The 27483-nt window shown below is 50.4% G+C and overlaps 1 protein-coding gene across 1 annotated transcript in view; it reads right to left on the bottom strand.

The window, feature by feature from the left end:
• Itga11 (integrin subunit alpha 11) overlaps positions 1 to 27483 on the bottom strand; it is a 102850-nt gene that overhangs the window by 60072 nt on the left and 15295 nt on the right. The window contains exon 2 of the mRNA XM_050152015.1: positions 22152 to 22263. Coding sequence (XP_050007972.1) covers positions 22152 to 22263 — 112 coding nt within the window. The remainder of the gene's footprint in view (positions 1 to 22151; positions 22264 to 27483) is intronic.

Here is a 27483-nt window from a genome sequence, read left to right as displayed (position 1 = left end):
ATGGTGGTTGAGGAACAATAGCTGAGGTTGTCTTCTGGCTTTCACATGCATGAGCACCTGCATACATGCATACATGCACACCCTCTACCACATCACGGTGCTGTGAGAAACACGGCAATGAGGAGGAGGTTCCTGTTCCCAGTTCAGGTGGTGGGCAGACCATTAACAGCATGTACATTATTCCTTCTCTCTCTCTGTCGCTCTCTCCCCCCCCCCCCCATGTGTGTATGCCGCAGTGCATGTGTGGAGGTTGGAGGACAGAGGACAGCTTGCAGAGTTGGATTTCTCCTCTAATCATGTGGTTCCCAGGGATCAAGCTCAGGTTGTCAGACTTTGTGGCAAGCACTCTTACCTTCTGAGCCTCTCACCTGCCCCTTTCTGTTGTTTAACGGAACACCCGGAACCATCCCCCAGCTAGTCTTTTGTAGTATGTATGTCCTACTTACAACAGCCCCTTGAGAGGGAACCCTGCACTCCAGGTTGTTTCTAGGTACCTGGTAACGGGTGTGTAGACCACAAGAGCTGGAGGAAAGCGTCTCTGCAGTCTTGAGCAAGGACAGGCAGAGAAAAAGCTGTGTTACGACCCAGTGTCCTGCCTCTGAGCTTCACCCAAGTCGAAGAGGGTAGAAAGCGGGTGGGCAGGGACCAGGCTCTAAATGCAGCCAGTTCTTTTATTGCCTGTGTCTGCCAAGGCAGGTGTGAGCAGCTCAGCTTCCACACAGATGGTGGGAGCCAGAGCCCATGAACATTAGAGACTATTGCCTGTCCAGGAAGCCAGAAGAGAAATTCCAATTGAGAGGCTGGCCTCTGCAGGGGATTCCAAGTCCAGGGCTGGTAAGAACTACTTAAGAAGGGCAGACCTGGGCTCAGTTCCCTCCGTGGGCATGGTCGTGCCTCTCAGCAATGCTTACATGTTATATCTCTCATACATATCACTGTGTATGCAGTCTATGGACACATGGTTTTGATTATGAAGTCAGTCGTACACATTAGAGCCTGTCTAGGGGCAGTTTCAGAGCCAGGACTTCAGGTTCAGTGTTTCTTCCCCACTGTGAAAACTTTAAGATTCAGTATGGGGACAGGGCTGCCCTCTGTAAGGCCAATGGTCCCATTTCTCCAAGGGCCTTGGCTTCTCTCCTCTCTGGACTCATCCCTTCATCATATGGTCTTTTCTCCACTACCTCGGACCTCAAAATCACACTTGGCCATCTGTGCATCCGTCTCTCCTTTTTTTCTTGCTCCTTCTGACATCAGACAAAGGCATGGTGTGTGTAGGAGCTCACCAATCTGCGGAATGAAAGAGAGTCCTCCTTCATTGAGGCACTCCCCCTTCACCCGCTTCATGGAAAATGTAATCTCCTCCAGCCAGTGTGAGCCTGGTGGCTAATGTGTTCAAGATGGGGCTGGGGAAATGCTGAGCACAGCAGGCAAACCGCCTGTGGCATAGGGGCTCAGGGCTTCAGGGCTCTCGTGTGTGTGTGTGTGTGTGTATGTGTGCGTGCGTGAGTGTGTGTGCGCGTGCGCGCGTGTGCGCTTGTGCGCGCGCGCGTGCGTGCGTGCGTGCGTGCGTGCGTGTGTGTGTGTGTGTGTGTGTGTGTGTGTGTGTGTAGAGCCCACCCTGGGCTGCCAGAAGAGCACAGCCATCACTGGGGTTCTCCTGGGGCTAGCAGCAGGAGTTTGTGCCCACCTTGGCCCAGACACCTGGCAAAGGCTGGACTCCCAGCAGCTGGGAAAATGAATGAGTTCACCCTTTGCTAGCACTTCCCTTATTCTCCCTGACTCCAGAAACCTCTCATGAGAGATCAGAGTCCTCTGTGCATGTCTACTGTGAGAGTTAATGTTACGTGTCGGTGTGACTGGCACAGGGAGCCCATATATTTGGTCACACACTGCCCAGGTGTTCCTGTTCATGATAAACAAATCTGCAGACGGAGTAGAGCAGACTGTCTTCTAGGATGTAGGTGGGCTCTGTTCAATCTGGAGAAGGCCCGATAGGAGTGAAAGGGTGGCCCACTGAAAGAATTCATTCTGCTAGACTGCCTTTGAACTTGGGCACCAGAGTCCTCTGTCCTCAGATATGAGCAGAAACACCAGCTTTCTTTGGCTCTTGAGTTTGCGAGTCTCTAGACTGGAAGGCTACCCCATCTGCTCTCTTGGTTTCTAGTTTGCCCACTCTCCTCACTGGGCTTAGAACCGGCTAGCCTCCTAATCACACAAGCCAACTTCTCGCTCTCAATCTCCCTCCCTCTTCTCTCCCTCCCCCTGCGCTTCCCACCCACCTTCCCGTGCATGTGTGTGTTGCCCAATCTCTCTCCCTCTCTCCCCTTCCCCCACCCCCTCTGTACACGTGTGCTTCCCACTGTTCTGTTTCTAGAGACCACTAAAAGGTTAAGAAATATACACAGGGTGCAGCAAGATGGCACAGAGGGCAAAGGTGCCTGCTTCCAAACCTGACACCCTCAGTTCAGCCCTGGGTCCCATGCGGGGAAAGGAGAAAGCCCATCCTGCCAGATTGTTCTCTAACCTACACACACTCTAAGCAAAATTGTAATAGGAATAAGAGAGTGTCTAGGATGTTCCGAGGACTTTATGCGCTTACTTCCCTGTGACCAGCAGTTCATGCCCTCATTCATTCGGCAGCATCAGCATCGTCTGACCTCCCGCTGATGCGCCAAATTGAAGGTGTCTTTAAGAGGCCTCTGGTTTGAAAGAAGGGATGGGCCAGACAGCAGGCAGTGGCCACTCGGTAGTGGCTGTAAACTGTGCCCTAGACCCAAAGTAGAATGAATCTCCTCAGGGACTCTTTGGGATATGAAGCATCTTGGGTCCAAGCCCAGAGAGCTGAGGAGTCAGACACTGGAGGTGAGGCCCAGCCTGCATGTTTTCCCAGCCTTTTGAGGTGCTAATGTGCCTTTGAATCCGAGGACTGCTATACATTTACTTGGGATCGGAGAGTTCATGGCTTCACTGGGTGCAAAGGCCTGAGTCTCCGCTCCCCTCCATCCTCTGCCCCAGCCTCTGAGGCTCCCCAGTGCTGCTGGCCTGTGTGCCTCATCCCCTTGGTCTTCATTTAGGGTCTTCTCCCAGGCCGTCTTCCCCGCTTCTTCCTCTTCCTCGTGCTTTGTATGAACTGGCAAACTTCATTTCTTTGGAAGCGGAATTGTTATATAGGCCAGGCTGGCCGGGAGCTTGTGATGCTCTGGTCTCAGCGTGGATTACATGTGCGCGCCGTTTTCCTTATATACTTCTTTGTTGTCTCTATCACCTTGTAGATGATGCCCTTCATTGTCCAACAGCTTGGACAGACAGTTTGCTAGCACAGGTCAGAGGGTGATTTGGAGTCAGTACTCCCCTCTACCATGTCAGTTCCAGGGACGGAACTCAAGGTGTCCGTATGGTGCCCCCTGAGCCAGCTCACTCCTGCACCCCAATCCCTCTTCAGCTAGCCAGAACAGTACTAATTTATGTTTAAAAGATTATACTCCACTTAGATTCCAAAAGGAATCCGCGTTTATTGAGCAGAGTTTGTACCTCAAATTCTGTGGGAAGTGAAACTAGAAAGGCTCTGGCTTCCTTTTGAACCCAGGCTGTTCCAGAAGGCGTCATCCGCAGAGTCTGTCCGGGGATGTGCAGAGGGTGGGAAACCCGGAATCCATTCACCTATGTGGCTCCCTTTCCGCTTGGGAACTTTACATATGGACCCTGTCCCACATCAGTTTATGTCAGTGATCCCGTTACGCTCTGAGCCTGGGCCTTGCTCCAGCCCTTCCGGGGTATGCTCTTTCCTTTGGAGTAAGGAGTCCTACAGTGATGGGGACAGGACCCAGAGTTCATGTCTCCTGTCAACGTTCTCTGAGAGCTTGGACCTCCTCTCTGGGAGGTTCTGCGTGTGTGTACAGAAGCCAGAGGTCAACTTCCAGGCACCATACACTTTGTTCTATGAGACAGGGTCCCTCACTGGTACCCGAGGCTTTCAATTAGGCCAGACTGGCTAGCCAGGGACCCTCTGGTGTCCACCTATCTCTCCTTCTCCAGCACTGAGATTGCAAACGTGTATCACAATGACCCAGATCTAAGGATCAAACACAGGTCCTCACAGCGGGGACTTTACCAACTGATCCTTCTCCACCCCACTATCCCTGAATCTTTCTGATGAAGTACCATACCACTGATGTTGGCAGCTAAGCAGTTTGCCAGGGTGTGGTCAGAGGGTGTGTGTGGCCCCTGGAGACCCACTGGAGAAGACGGGTAGGAGGGGAGAAATGGTGTTAGCTGAGGTCAAAATCTTCCTTTGCCACTCTGTTAGTGGTCTGTCAGTCTTCACAGGAGCATCTGATGTGGATAAGGAATATGGTCCAGCCAAGTTCTTCAGGGGAGCATCCGATGTGGATGGGGAATATGGTCCAGCCATATTCATGGTGGTAAGCCACTGTTATATTTTCATACTGGTGCTGCCTCTGCTGATAGATGCTCAAGGAGATTTGATAGATGCTCAAGGACATCAAATGCAGGGGCTTTGACGTCCCAGTAATATGGGTGGACATGACTCCAATAGATGTGAGGTCACTCTGAGAGATGGCTATGGAGGTGGCCCTTTGCCTCTCGGTGTCTGGCCTTAACACCTCCACCTCCCCTTCTGCTGACCTCAGGGGTCTGGCTTCTTGCCTGGGAGTTGCCTCTATTTGTGCATTTTGTTTTTTTCTCCCTAGATCACAGAAGCTCTTAGAAGAGAAGAGGGAGTGAGTGAGGGGAGGAAACTGGAAGGGACGGAAGGGACCTTCTCAGCCCAGCTGAAGGGAAAATGAGAAGCAGCCTGCTGGCTGTCTGCTTTGTGCCACAGCAGAAGGGCATCAGCCTCTCGGCACCTCATCCTCTCACACCCGTGCCAGGCACGTGTCCGTCACACAGCACATCCCCCAAACCCCCGACTGCCCCAATTCCATCCACTCCCAACGCCCCTTCCTCAGGAAGCCTTCCATGATCTATCTATCAGCCGAAAGTCATCTTAATTCTCATGACGCTTTGCTTGCACCTCTAATGTGTCTCTTCTCTCCTGTGGGTATCGGGCCTCCAGGAAGCAGAGACTTCCACCCACTTTTGGAAGGCCCAGAGTTGCTCAAGGCACTTTGAGCGGTCCAAGCTTGGTGACCGCTGAATGAATGGATGGATAGGCGGAGAGGCACTCACACTGTCGTGCCGAGCTGAGTCCTCTTGGTTGTTGGGATAAATCCTCCTGATGAGCATGGCTGAGCTCTCTTGGGTTGGGCTCTGCACAGACTCCTGCCTCGAGCATCTTTTGGGTGCCCCAGGTCCTGTTTTCCCCCTCGGAAAGCCTGAACACCATATGTAAAAACCCTTCCGTCTCTTTCCAGAAGGCTTGATAAGTCCGGGCTATTTTTGTCCAAGCCACACTTGGAGAATTTTTTCCCTTTCTGTTTTGTAACAATTCTTTTCTTTTGAAATGAAGCCTAGGCACTGAGGCTGTTCAGACAGATGTTTCTCAGTGGGACGGGCAGCTCTAATTTCTTGATGTGTGTGGGTCTGATGACTCCCCTGTTACTGCCTGGGTGTCAGCTAGGGCCGGCCCCTCTGAAGTTCCTGCTGCCCTTCGTGCAGGTGATCACTCCTAAGAGCAGTGTACAGTGCACCCCAACAGCCCCTTTCAGGGTGTTCTTGGCCAGGGAGATGGCCAGACAAAGAAGGAAGCAAGCTTACAAATGTCAAACCTCTCCCAAACCACACAGCTGACAGAGCACTATGGGATACTCATTGTCCTCGGGGTGGGGGCTGGGGTCTAGCACTCTTTCCTCCAGCACACAGATCTGGGAAAGGGGAAAGGGTTTGAAGGCTAAAGGACGAATATCCTGTTGCTTCTGGGCCCAGCAGAATGCTTGCAGCTAATGCTGGTCTATCCCTCCCTCTCCCGGCCTCCATTCCTCGTCTGTAAAGTGAGGGCCTTGGAAAGGCTTCGGTCTGAGCAGTAGCAAGTGAGCAGGTTCTATGTTCAGGATGCTGTGAGCTTGAACAGAGGGGAGTGGACGATCATGAAGTGACAGGCCTAGGCAGGGGCACTGGGGACAGCTCTTGTTTGGCCGTTTGAGAATTCGTCCCTGGACAGCCCCTGGTGGGGGCTTGCATCATGAATTTTGTCACCTGGGGATGGGGTTCTGGGCCCATGGGGAAGAGTGGAGTGACTCCCAGGTCAGGCTACAAGTGCCTATCTGTGTGATTCCTAGTGTCTCTCCTGGTAAAGGCTGTGCCAGGATGAGCCGGAGAGACTGAGACATCCCTGCCTCCCACAGAGCCGAGGCAATCATACCGATTCTTCCTGACCCTCCTCAGCCTACCTCGCTGACAGTCCCATCCATCCCTGCTCCCTTCACAAGTCCACACCCAGCTGTGCCCAGACTTTAGGTCTTGTGAAATGCCACTGTCATCTGCAAAGTTGGCTTTCACGATCAGCACAACCAGATCACAAAACAAGACAAAGACTCTCCGTGTTTTAATTAAGCTTATGATTTTGTGTTGGGTCTCATTCATAGCTAGCCTCTGCCTGCATGGACTGACAGGTGCCACGCTGCCCCCTGATTGGACTGTCCCCTTGTGCTTTCAGGGGACCAGAATCCCCATAAATCAGTCATATACTTGGATTCAGACACCAAGTGTGCCTACCAAGTTAGATTCTGACACTATAGACCTCTCACCAAGGTGGAGATTGGTGACCTTAAGACTCGCCTTGGGGGCTGGAGAGATGGCTCAGAGGTTAAGAGCATTTCCTGCTCTTCCAAAGGTCCTGAGTTCAATTCCCAGCAACCACATGGTGGCTCACAACCATCTGTAATGGGGTCTGGTGCCCTCTTCTGGCCTGCAGGCATACAGACAGAATATTGTATACATAACAAACAAACAAACAAACAAACAAATAAATAAATAGACTCGCCTTGGGATGGTTAAAAGCAGAAATCCCAGGCACCCCCTCTAGCGAGCCTTCCCTGGTGATTGGCTGAGAAACCCAAGTGTTGGTTCCTTTCAGTTGGTGATTCTGTCTGGCAGCTGGCTCTAGGAGCCCTTGGCCTGGATTAACTGGTGCTCACCAGGCTTGGAAATGATGAGAATCATATCACCTGGGCATAGAGGGCAGGATGGCCAATCAAGAAATCATTAACACGCTGGGGGTGGGGATGCCCCATGATGGGGCACTTGCTTAGCATAAGCAAGGCCCAGGGTTCATCTCTAGCACTGTCCCTGTCTCCAAAGGAACAAAAACCAGGGCTCATGCTCATCTGTTTTCAACTAAGGGCAGTTTTCACCTAAGGCCAAGTGATTGGGTCATTGGAGTCCCACCCACTCACCTATCCATCCCTCCTTCTCTCCCTCCCTCTCTCCATCCATCCGTCTTTCCCTCCATCCTCAGAGCCCTCCACAGGAAGAAGCCATAGGGGGTGGTTGTATGAGTGGATCCTTGGTGAGAGTTAGTTTTCTAGTAGGGATTATGCTAAGGGATCCCCTGAGGTTCACTTAGTCCTCATAAAGTTCCATGTCACTTCTTTTTGAGACCGAGTCTCATGTAGCCCAGGCTAGCCTTGAACTGCCTGTGTTAGCTTAATCTTAATGTACCACCATGCCCAGTTTATGTGATTCTAGAGATCAAACCCAGGGCGTCCTGACCGCTGAGCTTCATCCCTAGCTCACAATGACCCCACAGAAGAGAGAGAGATGGCATTCTACTTTTGGAGTTTCAGAAATTACCAGATGAAAGCTGGTGAAGACTCGACTCTTAGGTCTCCCCCTTTTCCTTGGTCCCTCCTTGAGAGGCAGAGGGGTACAGCCAGCTGCCAGCCCAGTGCAATGTCATGGCATCCTTTCAAACATTTTCTGTTTGGCTCAAAAACTCAGATTCTTTTCATTTTCTCCCACTGCATCATGCCAAATATTCCTTATAAAAAATTATTTTATGTATAAGAGTGTGCTTGCATCTGTGCTTCCCCACTTGAGGTCTTTGTAGCCACAGAGGATAGGGACAGGCATTGGATCCCCTGGAGCTGCAGTGATAGATGGGTTGTGAGCTGTCACATAGGTCCTAGGGAACAAACCTAGATCTTCTGCAAGAACAAGTGCTCTTAACCACTGAGCCATCTCTCCATCCCATCCCTGATCTTACAGAATAGTTCTTATGCTGAGAAGCCCTAAAGAATCAAAAAGGCTGCAGGCTCACTTGAGCTACTGGTGAGTTAAGTCTGTCATTACATTTTTGAAAATGCCCCCATCTTGCATTCCAGAGCCATGAGCTCTGCAGTTGGGAAGAGGGAGCTGCAGCCACAGGCTGTGCTGCCTGGTGTGGGCCAGGCTGCTGCCCTTTCTAACCTACCTGCTTGCCTGGCTCCACTGTGGCTCACCCTTCTCTACTTGGCTGGGAGAAAGGGTCTCTGTATCTCCTACACAGGGATCGTGGCCCCAGGATTCCACCCAACAACATGTCTACTAGCTTCATGCTTCCCTGAGATTTGGTATGAATCTTACTCAGAGTTCTAGGACTTCCTTCTCCCTTCTTATTCTGTTCTTTGGGTCCGTGTCTCCCCTTGAAGCTGCAAAGACTAGGGCGAGGTGAGCCCTACTCTGGGGCTCACAGTTGCCCTGCTATACACCCCAACTTTCTGTCTCCTTTCCCCCTTTCCTTTTCCCAGCTCTCCTAATTGGTTTTTCTTACAACACTCTTTCCAGGTGGCTCCGTGCTACTGGTCCAGACTGACTCATGGCAGCTGAATCAGGAGGAAAATGTTCTAGAGATCAGGGATAGATTTAAGAATTCAAGAGAAAACCACAGAGACATCACCACAACCAGCTCAGTTCAGAACAAACATGGCAGCACTGGCCGTGTGTGGAAGCAGGCTTTGGGGGCAGGGTGCATCTGAAAGGGCTTGAAATCCTAAGGTCTTGGTTGTGTTGCAGCCAGGGATAGTTAGAAGGAAGCATTCTCTCGAAGCCTGTGGAAAACCCTGGTTAGGTTAATGGGGGTTATCACAGCTAAGATTATTGAGAAAGACATTTATAGCGCACTGTTGTGTTTTTCCAATTGCATACAACCACTGAAAATGCGGCTGCACTCTGATTGTCAAGGCAAGGTCAGGCTCTGTTGGTTTGTTTTCCATTAGTGTAGACTGCCTATGGGAGAAGCTGCTGCTGCTGGGCTCTCACACCCATGGCAAACCCGCAGAGATGGGTAGAGGAACCAACCATGTGTGGGCCAACCTGCGCCCTCTAGTGCCAGGTAGGATAGATGCAGCTAAAGTTGTTTGATGCCCTAAAAACTGACTGTGAGGTACGGGCATGATGGCTCACACCTTTAATCCCAGCACTTGGGAGGCAGAGGCAGGTGGATTGTGATTTCCAGGCCAGCCAGGGCTACACAGTGAGACCCTGTTTCCAAAGCAACCTCCTCCACAAACTGACGATAGTCATCCCTTAGTGTTCATGGGAAATTGGTCCAGGAACTTCATAGACATCAAAATCAGCAGCTGCTCAAATTGGTACATAAAACAGCACAAGACGGGGCCTGGCAAGATGGCCCCGTGGTCAGAGTGCTGCATGAGCATTGGGTGGACCTGAATGAAAATGGGGCATGGCCACGTGTCCCTATAACCCTAGTGCTATGCGGGGAGAAAGCAGAGACAGGAGAGTTGCCCAAGCTTGCTGGCTGCTAGGCTAGCTCCAGGCACAAGGAGAGGCCCTGTCTCAACAGAATAAGCTAGAAAGGGAAAGAACAGGAGCCCAGTATCTTCTGTCTTTTCAAGGCATGCTCAGGGGCATGCACATCCCTAACACATATCCGTGTTTTTAACACACTCCCACCCTCACACGCACAAAATGGCTTAGCATTGGCATAGAACCCACACACATCACCTCTAATCCAATACAAATAGCTATTTAAATGGTTACTGTGATATATTATTTAGAGACTAATGATAAGAAAGTAAACTGGACATGCTCAGTACAGATGCATTTTTATAGAATATGTCCAACCTATAATTTCTTGGAATCTGTGGATTCAGAACTCACAGACACGAAGGGCCGAGGGTACCAGCCTTAAAATCATAGGAATCTGCTGTGAAGATGGTGCGGGTTTCGGTCTGAGTTTATTTACTCCCTTCTGTATGACACCCCCATTGCTTCTCTTGCACTGGACTTAGGAAGGATGTAGGAAGTCACAGGATGGATGGTGATGGCTTTGGAGAAGGGGTTGGGCGAGGAGGCTGCAGGCCACTGTGCAGGGGTGGGAAGAGAGGGCAGAGGATGGGAAGAGGCGGCCCAAGAAGATGCTGAGTTGGCAGATCTCCCTGACTTCCCTGAACTGGTCAAACCCAGCTTATTTTTCTTTCCTGAGGATTAGTAACCAGGAGGCTTTCTTTCAGCATTCCCACTCTCATGACTGTGTGTCTTCTTACCCATAAAGCATACTGTTTGACCCGCTGCCTTTCGGCGCTCAGAACTAGAGTATTCTCTGGCTGTAAGGCGTGCCCTGGGCTCCAGCCTTGCTGCTGTCTCTGTGTGTGAGGCGTTACCTGGGCCATCGCTCACACACTCTCCAAGTCCTGACACTTTCCTGTGTTGATTTGGAATTAAAACCACAAATAAATAGAAGGAGAGCAGGGAAGGAAATGATGTGGGAGCCTTAAGGAGCCTTGAAAACTGCCTCTCACATCTGGCTGCCGCTCGCATCTGGCTGCCTCTCACATCTGCACACTGCTCCAGAGTTTGCACTGGGTTCTGAGGCTGGCAGTCTCCCTTCTCCCTCCCACCTCCCCATGGTTCCTCTCAGGCTGTTCTGTGCCATTTGGGGGCCTAAGGTGCTCCCAGCCCCATCAATGAAAACAAATGCCTGGCTTTCTACTCCCCTCTGTGAGCCTCCCACAGCCCCTCTCGCCTCGCCTGCCTGCCTGCCGTGCCAGGGCCTGCCCAGTGGCTTGGCCTGGGGCCTAAGACAGCATTTCCCTAGAATATGGTTTCCCCCTTCTCTCTGGCCCTCATGCAGCGGGTGTCATCCTACCCACCGGCTTTGCCTCTGTCGTGATTTATTCTCTAACCAGAATGAGTCAGGGTGTGGATTTTTTATTTGTTCCAAGGAAAAATCATATAGGGCAGTGGGGTTGGGAGCCTGCTCTGGGGGCCTGAACTGGGAACAAAGCAGAGCATGTTCCTCGGTGACTTCTACAGCGATGAGGGCCAAGGCTGCTCCAGGCCTGTCACCAAGGGATGGGCCAGAATAAAAATCTATCATTTCGCCCAAGCAGCCATTCAAGTGCCCTTTCCTTGAGGTTTCTTTTCCTCCAGGGAAGGACTGTGATCAACACTCCATGTTATCTCCTCCTCCTTCCTCGTAAGGATGCTCTGGGGTTTGTATCTCTGGGCCCTTTGGTTGGATGAAGAGACTGTGGTACAGAAAACAACTGTGATGTGTTCAGATCTCATGACTTGGGAAGGGCCGAGCTGGGAAGGCACAGCACTTCATATGGCCTGAGCTGTCCTTGAACTTGCTGTGTAGCCAGGAATGATCTTTTGATCCTTCTGCCTTCACTTCCTGAGTGCAGGGATTACAGGAGTGAGCCATCATGCCAGGTTTATGCTGCTCTGGGACTTGAACCCAGGACCTTGTGCATGCTGGGCAAACACTCTTATCAATTGAGCTTGCATCCCCAGCCTTGTTGTGTGATTTGGAGTTAGATTTTGCCAGCGGTGAGGCAGGTGTCTTGAGCTGTTCACCTTTAGTGAGCCCCTGGATGTAGATGTGGAGAACCCTAGGGCAATATGAGCTTTCTGGTAAAGGGAGGCCGATGCAGAGCACCCCAGGAAAGAGCCAGTGCCTTGTTCTGGATGCACACCAATAAGGACATCTTGTGATCTGGGATCCAGCATGGTAAGTGACCTGACTTAGCACCTCTCACCTAGGTGCTCATTAGTCCAGGTAGAGCAGTCATAGCGGATAGACAGATGCTGCCCCGAGCTGGCACTGAGATGAGTTTCAGCCCCGGCTCTCCCACTCCTTGCCGTGGGACTTGCTTTAGCTGTCATTCTACCTCTGTACCTTGGCTTCCTCATCTGTGACGTAAGGGGGTTAGGAGAACCTCTCAGGCCACCCTCCCTGTAAGGTGGACCTGGCACGGGGCACAGCAGCTCTGAAGGTCCTACCCATGGTACTGAGTGGCCCATCTGGGCCTCCTGGGGCTGCTTCCAGCCCTGGACCACCCCATCCCACCTCTGCCTCTGAACTGTGTTCCATGGAAGGCTTCGGCAATGGTGGTCCTCCTTTCAGGACAAGGGGTTCCCGTTCTGCCTGGCGTCACCATAGCACAGACGCCATTCCTGATAGGACTCTGGGGAGAGACTAGGGTGTATTCTACTTCAAATAGGGCACTGGGCAGAGACCAGGGTACGATCTGCTTTATCCCTGTCACTGTGATAAACACTCTGACCTAAAGCAACTTGGTGGGCAAAGGGTTTATTTGGCTTTAGCTTCCAGGTCCCAATCCTTGACTGAGGGGAGTTAGGGCAGACACTTAAAACAGGGACTTGAGGTAGGATCCATGGAGGGATACCGCTTACTAGCTCACTTGTCCGCCTTGCTCAGCTGGTTTTCTTCTACGGCCCAGGACCACATGCCTGGGAGTGGCACTGCTCAGAGCAGTACGAGCACTCCTGAATCAGCCCTCGAGTCAGCGCCCCATTGATGTGCCCACAAGCAAATCAGACCTAGGCACTCCTTCAGTTGAGGCTCCCTCCTCCGAGGCGACTCTAGGCTGTGTCAATTTTATTTGGACTTATTTAATATTTTGATATATGAGGCTACACAAGCTTATGTGTACCATATACATGCATGTGCCAGTGGAGAGACTAGAGGGTGGCAGATCTCTTGGAACTGGAGTTACAGTTGGTTGTGAGCTCCCTGATATGTGTGCTGGGAACCTGGTCCTCAGCAAGAATAAGAAGCATTCTTAACCACGGAGCCATTTCTACAGCCCTAGCTGTGCCAAGTTGGCCATAAAAACTAAGCAGAAGAGATTAGCGACCTGTGCCAGACATGAGTGTTCCAGACCTTGTCATGTCAAGACTGCCGTGTGATGCCATGCTCCTGGTGGAGGGGATAGTGAGAATCTATACCTCACCATGGGGGAGTGTTTGCTTCCTAACTTTGCCGGTGTCTGGGTCCCTCACCTCCCTTCTCAATCCACCTGTAGGACACACAGTCACATGACAATCGAAGCCTCTAGGCACATAGCCTGGTTAAATGGTTGGCATAGCACCCTGATCAGAAGGGAAAGTGAGGGAGGAGGAGGAGGAGGAGGAGGAGGAGGAGGAGGAGGAGGGGAGGAGAGCAGAAAGATGTTTTGACATCAAAATCTCACCTTTACCATCCTCTCGGATTCCTCTACCATCCTCCCCTGCCATGTTGGAAACCGATTCCCTCACATGTCCCCAGACCCTTGTGGGCATCCCTCTCTCTGCCCCTGTGAGCTGGAATCTGTGTTCTGTGAGCATGCCTGTCTCTTCCTAGCTGGCCTTGGCCCCTGTTCTTCTGTACACGGGCATGCGCCTTTCTTAGTACAGGAGTCCCCAGCCCTGGCTCTCCCAAAGCCAGAAGTGAGCTGGGGATAGACAGGACAGCAGAGGACTGGAAGGCTTGGGCTCCATTCAGTGGAACTGCTTCTGTTGTATTCCTTTGGGCCTAGGCAAAACCCTGCCTGTAGAGTTCTGGGCTCCAGCCACATTGTAATATTTACAATGTCCTTTCTTAGAGTCTCAGGTGACTCTCCTGTAAAATGGGGACAAGCTTATTTCACTTTCAGGTAGCCTGCTTCTCTCTAAACCTGCACTGTGCCGCCGTGACTGTTAACCTTGTCTGTCAACCTAATGAGATTCAGAGTCACAAGGGAAACAAATCTCTTGATGTGTCTATGAGAATGCTTGCAGAAGGTTTTGCCTGAGGAGGAAAGCCCCACCCTGACTGTGGGCAGTACCAGTCCATGGGCTGGGGGCTCAGACTGAATATGAAGTATAAGGTGAGCTGAGCATCAACGTTCGTCTCTGTCTATTCCCTGACTGCAGATGACATGTGACCAGCTGCCCCAACCCTCTGTCACCAAGCCTTCTGTACTGGGATGGACTCCCCCTCTGACTGGGAGCCAGAATAAGCCCTTCGGTCCTCGATTGCTCTGCAGGCGTTTTGTCCTGACACTGAAGATGTAGCTAATACATGCACCAGGCAGTTTACCACGGCCCGGTGTCACCAAAGTCCACATAGCCCCGCGAGTGTCTCCTGGAACAGACTATTCTGCCTCGCAGAGAGCTGATGTTTCTCCAGCCAGGGGCCGAGCTTCAAGAACGAACCGGGACCTTATGGGGCCCAGCTCCCTTTCTTCCCAGCACCAGGAGGTTTCCTGCTCCAGAGGATGCAGGCAGGGGCTTCTGCAGGCCGGCACTAGAGCTTGGGGACATCAAATGGGCTTAATCACTTCAATGTAAACGCGCTCAAGGCATGTGGATTGAATTTCTCTGAAAATACACAAGGGGCAGAGAACACTCAGTCCTGGAGGAATTTGTTTTCTCTTTCCTTTATGTGTGTCTGTGAGTGTTGTTATTGTTGCTGAGACTGGAGCATGTCAGAAACGGTTCAAGATGCCTACAGCATCCCTGGATGCTCGGCAGAGCCCACTGAGGGTTCTGAATTGGGCATGGTGGGCAGAAGGTGAAGGACTAAGAATAAAGCCCACTGGCTGCCCCATCAGGCCTGTCCCCCATCCTCTTAGTGTGGCTACTGATGTCCCACAGGCTTTGGCATGATGGCCAGGGCCCCCCTGTGCGTTCCTGTGGTAGATGGCAGTGGACCAGTCCTTCTCTGGGATACTCTGGGTCTGGGAGTGATACTTTCCCGAGTCTGGTGGTGCCCTCTTGTTTTATATTCCCGATGTGGTGTAGATGGTGACTCTCTGCTGGAGACTCCTGGGGAGCAATTTGGGTAGCGCAGATCTCCTGGGTTGCAGGTGTGAGCTCTGCCCAGGGCTGGGTGCACAGAAGCCCCTCAGCCCTCAGCCACTGCCTTGGTTTCAGGTTTCCCTGCTTCCAGCTGCAAGCCACTCACCTGTCGCTTCCTGCTTTGCTGGTTATAAAACCCATGTATAGGAAGAGTGCTCTTAACTTTGCCTAACTCTCTCAGAGTGGGGAAGGGTCTAGTCTCTTTTGACATTTGAGTAAATAGAGGTTCAGAAAGGCGGGGTCTTCCAAGGTCTGTCTCCAAGTGACAGAGCTCCGTGCTCCCAATCCTCTCTTGTCCCTCCTTTGAGGCACCCGCTGGCATCTAGCCACATCAACAGTAGCCGCCGAGGCCATGCAGAATGATCAGCCAGTGACACGGGCATCAGCCTTTCACCCCCAGGCAGCACCCACGGCTCCTCTCTGGGACTGAAACTCCCAGAAAGCTGCTGGCGGGAAAAGCGGGGCGAGCGCAAGAGGCCGAGAAGGGATTTGAGCCTCAGTCACGACTGCCACCTTGATAAGGTTTGGAATCGCCATGGGAACACATCTCTGGGCATGTCTAGGAGAGATTATCTAGCTTAGGCAAGACCCACCTTAAATGTGGGTGGCAGCATTCCATAGGCTGCCCCCCCAAACCCGCTTTAAAAACAGAAAGAGAGCTGCAGTCTAGTCAGTCTGCTTCCTGAGTAGATGTGGTGGACCAGCAGCCTCTGTGGCCATGCCTCCCCTGCATGCTGGACTGTGCCTGCAAGCCTCGAGCCGAAAGAAATGTTCTAGTCCTTCTTTTTTTTTTTTTTGATTTTCGAGACAGGGTTTCTCCGTAGCTTTTGGTTCCTGTCCTGGAACTAGCTCTTGTAGACCAGGCTGGCCTCGAACTCACAGAGATCCGCCTGCCTCTGCCTCCCGAGTGCTGGGATTATAGGCGTGCGCCACCACAGCCTGGCATTCTAGTCCTTCTTTAAGTTGCTTTTCTCGGGCTTTTTTTTTTTTTTTTTTTAAATCACAGTAGGAAGACAAGTAACCAATACGGGGAATAATTAAACGTGATAATGAATAAGGTTCCTGTCACTGGGGATAGGACTCCCTGAAACAGGCAGTGCAGCTCTGGGAGTCCCCAAGGCTGCTCCCTCTCTCTGCTTCTCTCAGTCAATAGTGGCCTTAGTAAGCTCAGGTCTAGGGACTCCAATGGGTGTGGCCCTGCCCATTCACCCGAGGCATTAGCTCCTTCCCACAAGGCTCTGGGCCATGCTTGGATCAGCAAAAGAGCCTAAGAAGTCAAGATTGTGACCTCCCCAGACCCATCTCCTTTTCAAAGGCCTCCCAGAGACCCTGGCCAAGGATCCCTGCTTTTAAAATCTGACTGAATTTCTGTCTTGAGCAAGGTGCTGTGCCGGCTCTCTGGTTGCAAGGATGAGACGCCGGTGTTTCATGAGAGGTTCCCTTGTTACCCTGGAAGCGATATGTCAGAGGGAAGGCCTAGGGATGGAAAGGCCATTCCAGGACAGGAAAAGACTCCAGAGAGCCCTCATGGAGAAACGGAGAAAGTGACCCCACAAAGACAGCTATAAACGCTAGCAGGTCCTTTTTGTCTTTTTTTTTTTTTTTTTTTTTTTTTTTTAAAATCTTTGAGTCATGGCCTCCTCAGTGGGTCTAAGACTTACTCCTGAGTGAAACCATGTTTTTAGCATTCCAGGACTGTGAGCTTAGTAACAGATGTTTAACAAATATTGGTCAAAATAAGTCCTATCTTGAAAAAGTCCATTCAGCCTTATTTTTTTTTAGATATGTTTTATGTGCCCCAGGCTGGCCTCATTATGTCACTCATTCTGTCAAGGATGAACTTGAACTTCTGATCCTCTTGCCTCCACCTCTTGAGATTTACGTGTGTGCCACTATATACTCTATATACTGTTTATGCAATGCTAGAGCTTGAACCCAGGACTTTGTGCTTTACCAACTGAGCTACATCCAGCCCCTCAACCTAATCTCTCTCATCTCATCTCTCTCTCTCTCTCTCTCTCTCTCTCTCTCTCTCTCTCTCTCTCTCTCTCTCTCTGTGTGTGTGTGTGATATCGCGAGTGTACAAAGGCATGTGTAGTTGTACATGCATATGGTGAGTGTGTGTGTTCGTGTGTGCATGCAGAGACCAGAGGTTGATGTGTAGTACTTACCCCCCTTTTTGGTCTTTTATACCTTATAAAGAATATGCATACTGAGCAGCTGAAGAGATAGCTCAGTGGTTAAGAATGCTTACTGCCCTTCTAGAGGATATGAGTTCGGTTCCTAACATACATATCAGGTGACTTTCGGCTCCCCACAAACCCAGCTCCAAGGGGATCCAACACTCTGGCTATCATGGACATACACACACACATGTACCATTAAAATGATAAAGATAAATTAAAAAAAAGAATGCACATACTGGGGCTAGGATCATAGCTCAGTTGTGTAGTGTCTGCTTAGCATCGTGAATCCTTAGCATTACAGAAATAAATCTCGAGGAAAAGAATATGGGTGGCCTGCATCCTATGTAGCGAATGGAGAGAAGCTTACGTCTCCGACTTTGAGCCCCTAATGAATGCCAGTCATTCTGCCCCTGACTCCACAAAGAATTATGACTCTACTTGAGAGAAAAAAAAATGCTATGAAAAGGAAATACAGACTTCTGTGGGGACAGCTACTCTAGGGAAAGGAAGGTCACAGACGGCTTTTCTGGGAAAAAGACACAGAAGATCGCACAGAATGGTGTAAAGGAGGCTTTTCACTTCGGCTGTGAACTACTAGGAAAAATGGACAAAACGTTTGAAACAGCCATTTGCAGGCAGTAGACAGCAGGCAGCAACCAAAGCAGAGCCTGCTACTAAAGGAAGGCCCGGCAGCATCTAGTCCACACTCACCCGGCTTCCCTCTGAGGGCTTTTCCTACTGAAGCCCAGCACATACAAATTGCAGAGCCTCACGGAAGGCAGCGATCTTGCAAATCTGATGTGATTTACCAATGATAGATTCAAGGAGCTTGGAAAACCCGAGGCAGAGAAAATGCAAAAAGAAGAGCCCAGAGACAAACTAAATTCAGACTCCTGACACTAGACACAGACAAAAAAGCAGCCACAGGGAAGTGACACACCATATTCAAAAGACAAATGACATCTCCCCAGGTGCTGTGAAGTCAGAACATCATGGGCTATCACTTGAAATGGTAGGGCCATCGAAATGGCTCTGTGAGTAAAGGTGCTTGCTGCTAAGCCTGTTGAGTAAAGGTGCTTGCTGCTAAGCCTGTTGACCCGAGTCAACACACGGAAGGATAGGCAACACACTCTTCTCCAGGTTGCTTTTGGTTAGAGTGTTTTATCATGGCAACAGAGCGGAAACAGTATACTAGGCTGTAGTGCTAAATTGGTCCACCTAATAGCAATTTATATACTTAACCAACAATGTCAAGATATATAAAGTAAAGCTGACAGAACTAAATGATAATTCCCAATAATCTCTGGAGACTTTAATAAACACATCTCAGAAACTGATGAATAAGCAGACCAAAAGACTCCCCAACCACCCCAAAACCCACCAGACTAAAAACAGTGAAGTTGTAGACATTTGAACACCACAGCCCTGTTAATATAACTGACATGCAGAAAAAGACCCAATAAAAACATAACAGACTGATCGAGTGACATGGGAATTTACTAAAATTGACAATATCTGGATTTATACAAGGTGAGGCTGGAAAGGTGGTTCAGCAGTTAAGAGCACTGGCTGTTCTCCCAGAGGACTTGGGTTCAATTCCCAGCACACACATGACAGTTCATAGTTGTCTATAACTCCAGTTCCAGGGCATCTGTCACCTTCACACAGGCATGCATGCAGATAGAACACCAATGCAATGAAATAAAAATAAATAAATCTTAAAAACAAGCCCCCCATCAATCCTTATAAAACTCCAATAAATTGATACACACATGTGACAAAGGGTGACAGCATTAGCTGCCATTGAGAAGCATGAAAATGAGGACATGCCATAGAACTTAAAGACTCTGAAAATCGAAACAGGAGGGCAATGGTTGATATTTTGTTAGTAAAACTTGAATGAAGAGGAGGGATTTCTGGAGAAATGCTATCAACACTACCACGAGCAACTGGAAAGCTGCACTGCCCATTATCTTCAGGAAGTTGGAGCACTCAGTCCTGAATGGGATGTCCTCATCAAGCCCCTCTCCCAAGCCGGGGTGCCCCCCCTCCCGCAGAGGTTCACGCCACACAGAGTCGGAAAAGGGGAAGAAGCGGATGCAAAGTCCCATCTCTAACTAAGGAGTTATTTACACTTGATACTGGTCGGGAAAGGGAAAATGGGTTTTCTCCAATGGAGTATCTCTGGTTTATTAGCCATACTCCAGGGTAGGCTCCATGCCCAGGAGCAGCTGGCCAATACAAAACAAATTTTGTGGTTTTTGTGTGTGCTTTGGCATTTTTTGTCTTATTAGCTTTTTGTTTATTTTGATTTTTTTTGAGAGGTGTGTGTGTATGAGAGGAGAGAGGGAGAGAGAGAATGAAAGTTGGGTGGGTAAGAAGGTGGAGAGGGTCTGGGAGGAGTTGGGGGAGGGGAAACATCACTAAAATGCATTATATGAAAATTTTTTTTTCATTAAACAGAAAGAAAGTCTATCCACAAAGAAAACCCAAATGCCCCCTCGAGGACTCCTGAGAGTCTGAGGAGTAGAACTGAGAATACCTTTCAGCATATTTCTGGAGTCTGAATGACGGAGATGCCATATAATATATGCTAGACAATATAGACAAGAAAGTAAACAAGACGAGCTACTTCATGAGGCAAAACAGAAACAAACTTCCTAAACATAGAGCTGGAAAGTCTTATAGTGAACAAATTCAGTGTTAGCCCAACGGAACAAGCTTGAATTCAAATTATAAAAAAAGAGAAAAATAAAACGAAAGAAAGAAATAAGGAAGGAAGGAAGGAAGGAAGGAAGGAAGGAAGGAAGGAAGGAAAGAAAAGACAAGGGCCAAAACAAGAAATCTCAAGTTAAAAAATCTCAACCCATCAGTCAAAATACTAACACTACACACACACACACACACACACACACACACACACACACACACGGCAAAAGACTTGACCAGAGACTTCATTAAGTACAATGTCCACCCACTTTATGAACAGTTGTTCAATACCGTTAGTAAACAGAGAAAAGCAAACCCGGTCTCCAATGAACCAGCACTATGTGCAGCTGGAATGCCTAAAATTAAAGGATATTGTCCCATGGTAGTGAGTATGTGGGATGACTGGGACTCTCTTACTTCACTAGAGAGATTAAATAGCGAAGCACTTCGGGGAAAAATGAAATGCTTGGCAGATCCTCCTCACGCCAATCATGTACCTGCCCTTCATCTCTAACCATGCGTGCATGCCCAGCACCAAGGATCACACTTCTTTCTCAAAAGACACACCTAGCAGCAGAAGGACAAAAGCAACGGCTCCAACAGAGCAGCGCAGATTGGAAACAGTTCTAGTATCCATCAGCAGCAGAATAAACCAAGAATGACATAGCAATACAACAGAATTCCTCAAGCAATGAAACGGCAGACAGTGAGCTTCTCGGGACAATGTGGCCAACCTCACAGGCAGGGTTGAATTTAAAAGGCCTGGTGGAAATGAAAACCTGTAGAATGATGTCGTCAACACACGCACATGTGTGCACACACACACACACACAAACCCGGCTTAATGAATCTATGGTGACAGGAATCAGAATCATGCCTACCTGGGGGGGGTACTGACTGGTGAGGGGCACAAAAGAGCCTTTTGGGTACTTGAGTGGTCTACATCTATATTGGGAGCTGATTGTTTATGCAGATGTATGGGAAATTTCTTTGGGCTGTATACCCAAGATAATCACACCAGGATGTAAGCTAGACCTAAACAGACAGAAAATCAAGGCGAAGAAAGAAGAAGAAATGAGGATGTAGGGACTGAGAATAGAGGGAGGAAGAAGAGGAGGAGGAGGGGAAGAGGTATGGAGGTAGAGAAGTAGGATGAGGACTGGGAGGAGGAAGAGGAAGGAGAAGGAAGAGACAGCGGAGGAGAAAGAGCGGGAAGAATAGGAGGGGAATGAAGAGGAGGAGGAGGAAGAGGTAGCAGTGGAGGGGGAGGAAGAAAAGAGGGAGGAGGGTTGTTTGGTTAGGGGTAGGGGTGCAGGAGAGGGCACCACGGGAGGATGGAGAGTCTACAGGTAGGTCCAGAGAATTATGGAGCCAATTGGAGAGAGTGCTGAGCAGAGGAAGGGGAGGGGAGTAGAAAGGTCAGAGAGGTGAGTCAGGCAGGGGTTCGACTGAGCAGAGCAGGGTGGGAGGCACCTGTGGCCAGCATTCGCTGGGAAGGCTCTGAGAATGTGGAGAAGTGCTAAGCCCTTGTCTACCTGCTGAAAACCCGCCAGGGAGAAAAGCCCAGTTGAACTGTGCAGGTGTGTGCGGATTGTGTTTGGGGAAGATGGAAATGTCCTAATCCTGGCTTGTGGGGATGGTCAGGAAACCTAGCAAACTTACTAAAATCACCATTGATTTATACACTTGGCATGATTAGATCAAATGATCGAATAAGCTGTTTCATAGTAAAGTTATCTAAAACTTAGAGGTTGAAGCTTCCCTCTTTATTGCCCCACCTGGTGGTCCTGGGCTATTGCTGGCTTTCTCTCCATTCCCACTCACAGCCTCATTTTGCCCCCACCCCTACTACCTCTGCCTCTCATGAGCAACCTCACACCCACCCCCAGACACCCCAACCACTCTCAGGTACGGTTTCACGGTTGAGACACCGAGTTCTGAGAACGCATTACCAGTGAGTAGCTCCTAGTCCTGCTCCCTTTGGTCATTGAACCTGGAAAAGGGGTTTGGCCTCCCCCCATTTCACATATGAGACAAAGAAGAGCCCATGACATTGGATGTTCAAGGTCTCAGAGACATAGCCTACCAGATTTTGACCTGCTGGGATGGAGAGTCAATTCCCAGGAATCAGGAAGCCCGGGAGAACCAGTCCAGGCAGCTGGCAGGCCAAAGGTAGGAAGGAGGGCGCTGAATATGAACAGCCCTGGTTAGGGGGTCTCAGGGCCCACTCACCACTTCTTGCCACTGATGTCATGCTGCTGGACTGTGTAGCCAAAGAAGGCAGAACTGGGACCAGCGATGACCCGGGGATTCCTGGTATCCATGTTAAAGGTGTCTGTGAATCCTGAATGAGAGCAGAAAAGAGAAACGGTGAGACTGGGGGTGCAGGCTGCCTGGGGGTGTGTCTGGGCCTTCTGGCTGCTCTTCTGCCTCAGAGAGGCTGGACTGTGAGGCGGGCAGGTGGGTGACCTTGTCTTTGAGAAGCCCCTGTGTGAGATGTTTGGGAGGATCCATAGTCTGATGGTATAGGAATGGCCTCAAGGTAGGAGGCAAAGACCCTACTTTGGGAAGATATAGTTTGAACAGAGGACCGTCTTTCGCTGCAGGTGCCCCAGTGCCTGGAGTCAAGGTCTTGTTTATGCATAGTGTGGACCAGTAGAGACCAGGATGCTAGCAACAGCTATTACTTTTACACCGAGCACCTAGATCTCACACCAGCCCTGTGAGACGGAAGTCTTGCACTTCTGTGAGGTTAATTTGCTCAGCAGGTGAGCTGTTAAGGAGATCAAAGAGCTTGGGGAGCTGGGACAGGATCACCCTCTTTAGGGTCCAGATGGAGGGCTCAGGAACGAAAAGGCTCTTTGCAGAGATGGGGGGGGGTCTCTCTCTCTCTCTCTTGACTTCAGGTCAGAGCAGTGTCCGTCATGGAGTTCAGTCTAGAACTGGCCAGACCTCCATCTTACCCACACCCAGTCTCCCAGAGGAAGAGAGGAATAAAGCCTGGCTACAGAAAAGAGACATTTAAGTTCCCAGAATCCAGTTACTGCATGCATCAACCCAATCTAAGCAGAGGGTGGATTTCCTAAAGGAGAGGAGCCTGTCCCTCTGACCTTGGCTCTCACCAATCTCTGGTTTTTCTGAAATCCCTGGCTTTCTTTCTCTGGTGATGATGTGGGGGTGGGTATAACCCTCCTCAGGGATTATTGATCTCAGATACAAACAAAACAAGAAGTTGTTTTTGATGAGAATTATCAGGCTGACTGCAGAGATGCCAGGAGGCTGGCTGGGCCATGGGCCACTCTTCTGCCCCAAGCTGGTGACAGAGGGGAATTCACAGTTCCTTGACGGCTCTCACTCTGTGGCTGATGGCAGCCCTGCTCTGTCTCGGGTTCTTACTTGGCTTTGAAAATGACCAGTTGGTCCCAAGAGATCAGAGTCGCAGACTTGAACATCAGTGGGAGATCAGTTCTCAAACTCAGCTGGTGATGGCTCACGTGGAACCAAGGCTTCCCATCAGGACTGAGGGACATGGCCTAATGTAACCTTAGCTACTGTCAACCCAGTGCTTCATGACAGCTTATGGCATGCGTGTTGAGTGTCCACACTGTGAGGGACACTCAACTGTTCTCACAACACCCCCCCCACTTTCCTAAAAAGCTTCCTAAAGATCTTAGGAGAGAGCGACCAAAATCTCCCACGAGAGCCAAGGGATTGGCTCAGTTGGTAAAGTGCTTGCTGCACAAGGCTCAGCAGCAGAGGCTGATGCTGACAAGAAGGGCAAGGAGCAGTCCCCATTCCTCGTGGTGGATCTAAGCCACTTCTGCAGAACGCAGGATTCTTGGAAAGCACTCTCTGGGCCCTTCTTATGGGTTTAAGACCCTTGTTACAAGTGAGCTAAGTAGGCACAGAGAAGGTGGGATTTCTCCAAAGTTGCCAGCCTTTCTTCATGCCCTTTTTAATTTTGTATGTATGTAAGTATGCATGTATGCATGCATGTATGTATGTATATATGTGCATACATGTACACGTCAATGCATGCACGTCTATAGGTGTGATTGCCTGTGGGTGGTCATGTGTTGTTTCTCAGTTGCCTTTACCTTTGGTTTGAGGGGGAGTCTCTCACTGACTCGAAGCTTCACCAGGGAGGCTAGGGCAGCTAGCCAGTGAGCTCCGTGTACCAGCCTGTCTCTACCTCCCATCTCACTATTTCTGGGATTACAAACACACACCACCACACCTGGCTTCTTACATGGCTTCTGGGGATTCAAACTCAGGTCCTCATGCTTGTGAGACAAATGCCGAGCCAACTCTCCTACTTAATCTCTGCCACTTCTTCAGTGTGATTTTCTCTACAGACCTTCACTTTAGAAAAATGTCTGCTTGGTGTCTATTCTGGGAGGTAGGACTGCTTGCCTGGATGAGACACAAAGCCGTCAGGGTCCTCAGTCATGCTGAGTGGGCCGACAGACTTGTTTGTAAGTCAGTGGAGTCTGAAGCGATGCCAGGGGAAGTGAGGATAGGGTGGGGCGACCTGAGTTCTAATCTCAGCGTTGTCATCATTTGGCTGTGTGTCCGTGGAGAATATGTCTGCTTCTCTGTGACCCAGGTTGCATGGTATGAGAGGCTTCAGTCTCACATCATAGGCACTCACCCACACATGTGAGAGGCTTCAATCCCACATCGTAGGTACTCATCCACACACGTGAGTAGTTCTCTGGGGACACGCGCACGCGCGCGTACACACACACACACTCACACATACACACAGCTGACTTCCAGTTGTCAGCACACAAGCATCTGCCTTGAATCTCTGCAAACAACTGGGACTTGGAGACCAGGCGGCAGAAAGAATGCAAACTCATCTGAGTGTTGGCCAAACACATCTGGGAGGGGAAATCTCCAGGCAAGAGTGATAATATTTTACATTCCCAAGCCAAGGGGAAAAATTAGGAAAACCATCAGCTCATATTCTGCATTATTCCGGCTTGGCGCTCCCTCTGCTTGTTTGTGCCGTAGAGACTTGGCAACAGGCTGGAGGAGCTTCTGGACACATCAGACATCAGAAAGATGGAGGCTTTGGTGGCTGACCAGGGAACGTGGTCATCCTCCTGTATAAAGCCTAGCTTCACCCCCAGACCTGGGTGGTGCCACTAAAACCTCAATGAGTTCTGGAGCAAGAGAGCATGCATGGCACCACTGTGAACTGATTGCCAACTGGAAAGAATCTAGAATCACCTTGGAGACAAATCTCTGGATATAAGGAATTATCATAGTTATGAGACTTGAGGTAGGAAGATCCACTCTAAACGTGGGACACCATGTGACCAGCTGGGGGAAGATGCCACCATGATGGGACTCCAAGCTCCTGCCACCATAATGAAACTGTACCCTCACACTGTGAGCTAAGATAAACCCTCCCTTTCTCAAGCTGCTTTTCTTGAGTATTTTGTTGCAGCAACAAGTCACTATTTCACAGTCCCCACCAGAACGCTCAGCATTTTAAAGCTGCCCACTATGACCCCTCAGGACACGGCTGTGTGGTGCTGGAGTGGCTAAGGAATCCCTTCTCTGGCATCTCCTTGGGATGCGAGCACCTAGAAAGGATAGGGTGGGACACAGGGATGACTGGAGAGCAATGCCAAGGTCAAAGTCTCAGGGGTGGACTGTGAAGCAGCTCATTATAGGGCAGCAAGAAGAGTGTGTGGGTACAGGATGGGTCCTTCTTAAGAGCTGATGCTATGGTAAGACCCAGGCTGGTTGTTAGGATACCTGGTCTCTTCCCTGCTTCCACTGCTCACTGGCTGTGTGGTCTTGAACAAGGTCTGGGCGCCAGAACCCGTCAGGCTAGCCATTGCCAGTCCTGATGTCCTGAGTGTGTGTGTGCTCCTCCGTCACCAGTTCCTACTCCTCATCAGAGATTAGGAGCCTTCAGACCAGCCCTGGGAGCACTCCATGGACTGGTTTTCCCCCAGAAGTTTCCAGGGGTGTTCCTTTCCTTCCTGCTAGCACAAATGTCCCCCAGCTTTAGGGTTCCTGTGAAGGTGAACTGCACCCCCACCTCTCTGAGGACTCAGCACCTAGCTTGGCCTGCCTGCTGATAGTCAGAGGGTACAATGGAGTCAGGTAGGGAGGGTGACGGCTTTGCAGCAGCAGGCCCGGTTTTACCACAGGCCTTCTGCTCTGTAGAGTAAACTCGCCTACACTTGGGTCTTCTCAAGAGAGAGACTTGAGCCCTTGCTTAAGCTGGTACCATGCTCTCCTAGGAAGTGGGCTGTGTGCGCATGTGTGAGCACAGTCAAGGGACTGGAACAAGATGGGGGCACGCTACACAGAGGAAGAAATGGCTTCTTCCATTAACTTCTGGGAAAGGGGTGGGTCTTAAGGGAGGCCCGTGTCTGGGTGGGTGTTGGGGGTGGTCAGAGTAGAGAGGAAGAGGGGGTTAAGCCTGCAGGGGGCGGGGGAGGCTTCCTTGGAAAGGCGGTGCCTCTCTGCACCTTGTGTGAGCGCACCCCTGGCTCTAAAGGAGTCTCACAGGGACATTATCTCATTTGGGGAACAGCAGGTCCCCCAGGCCACACCCTCTGCTGCCTCTGGCAGCCAGCTGCTCTGAGCAAGCCAGAAGGCAGGAGGAGCAAAGCCTGGTCCCTGGAAGGCTGAGGCCTTGGTGGCATCTCCCCTGGCTTTCTATGGACCTGTCTCTGTATGTGATCCAATGTGGTAAAGACACGCCAGGTGTCTGAACATTCCCTCGTGGGGATAATGAGAGGGCTGGGCATACTCGCTCCAGAGGAGAGGGCCCACTTTGAGAGTCCAGAAGACTTTGAGGCCCTGATGGGCTCCGGAACCAGTGAAGAGCTAGCATACCTTCAGGGCCTCACCTGGCCCATTCACTTCAGGAAGTTTCTGAGAAGGGTCACAAGAGGGTTCCTTTCCTGTCGTCCCCCCAAGCCCAGTGACCCCAGCCCTCTGACGATGAGACCTCCCACCTTGAGCCAGGTCTGCTGTGGCTAGCCTATCTCTCTCCTTCCTCAGTTTCCCATCTGAGCAGAGGTTCAATTCCAGTCTGCCCATCCTCTTGGGGCCACAGCGTGTGCTAGCTCAGCTGCTTGCTACAGTTAGTATGAGCTCTATCAACTTTCCAGAGCACTTACAAAGCTTCACGGGGGAAAAACTTCCTGAATGGGAACCAGCCAGGTGGGAGCTGGGCAGCCCGTGTGGTATCCATGTGGTACTGAGGTAACTTCATCTGGACCATGGAGAACAGGCATTTGAGGGCCAGGTGGCCCAGCCCCTTAAGTAGAGGTGCAGGGAGAAGCACCCAGAGAAGCAGCGGAGAGGAAGGAGGAAGTGCCAGGAAGAATCATGGTGGCCCTTTCCATTTGGGGCAAATCAGGAGTCTGCCAAAGTGCTAGTTAAGCAGATGTCAAACCCATAGAGAACAGGCCTGGAAACTGAACACAGCAAATAGCACACTGGAGTTGGCTGTAATTATCATAGTTTTCCCTCCCAGCCCCAGAGAACTGTCCGATGCCTGCAGAGGACGCACGCATGACTTCCTTCAGGA

This window comes from Alexandromys fortis, unplaced genomic scaffold, assembly GCF_014885135.2.
Source record: "Alexandromys fortis isolate MF-2015 unplaced genomic scaffold, M_Fortis_MF-2015_v1.1 scaffold_70, whole genome shotgun sequence".
Lineage (NCBI taxonomy): Eukaryota > Metazoa > Chordata > Mammalia > Rodentia > Cricetidae > Alexandromys > Alexandromys fortis.
This window is presented reverse-complemented; position numbering and strand designations above follow the sequence as displayed.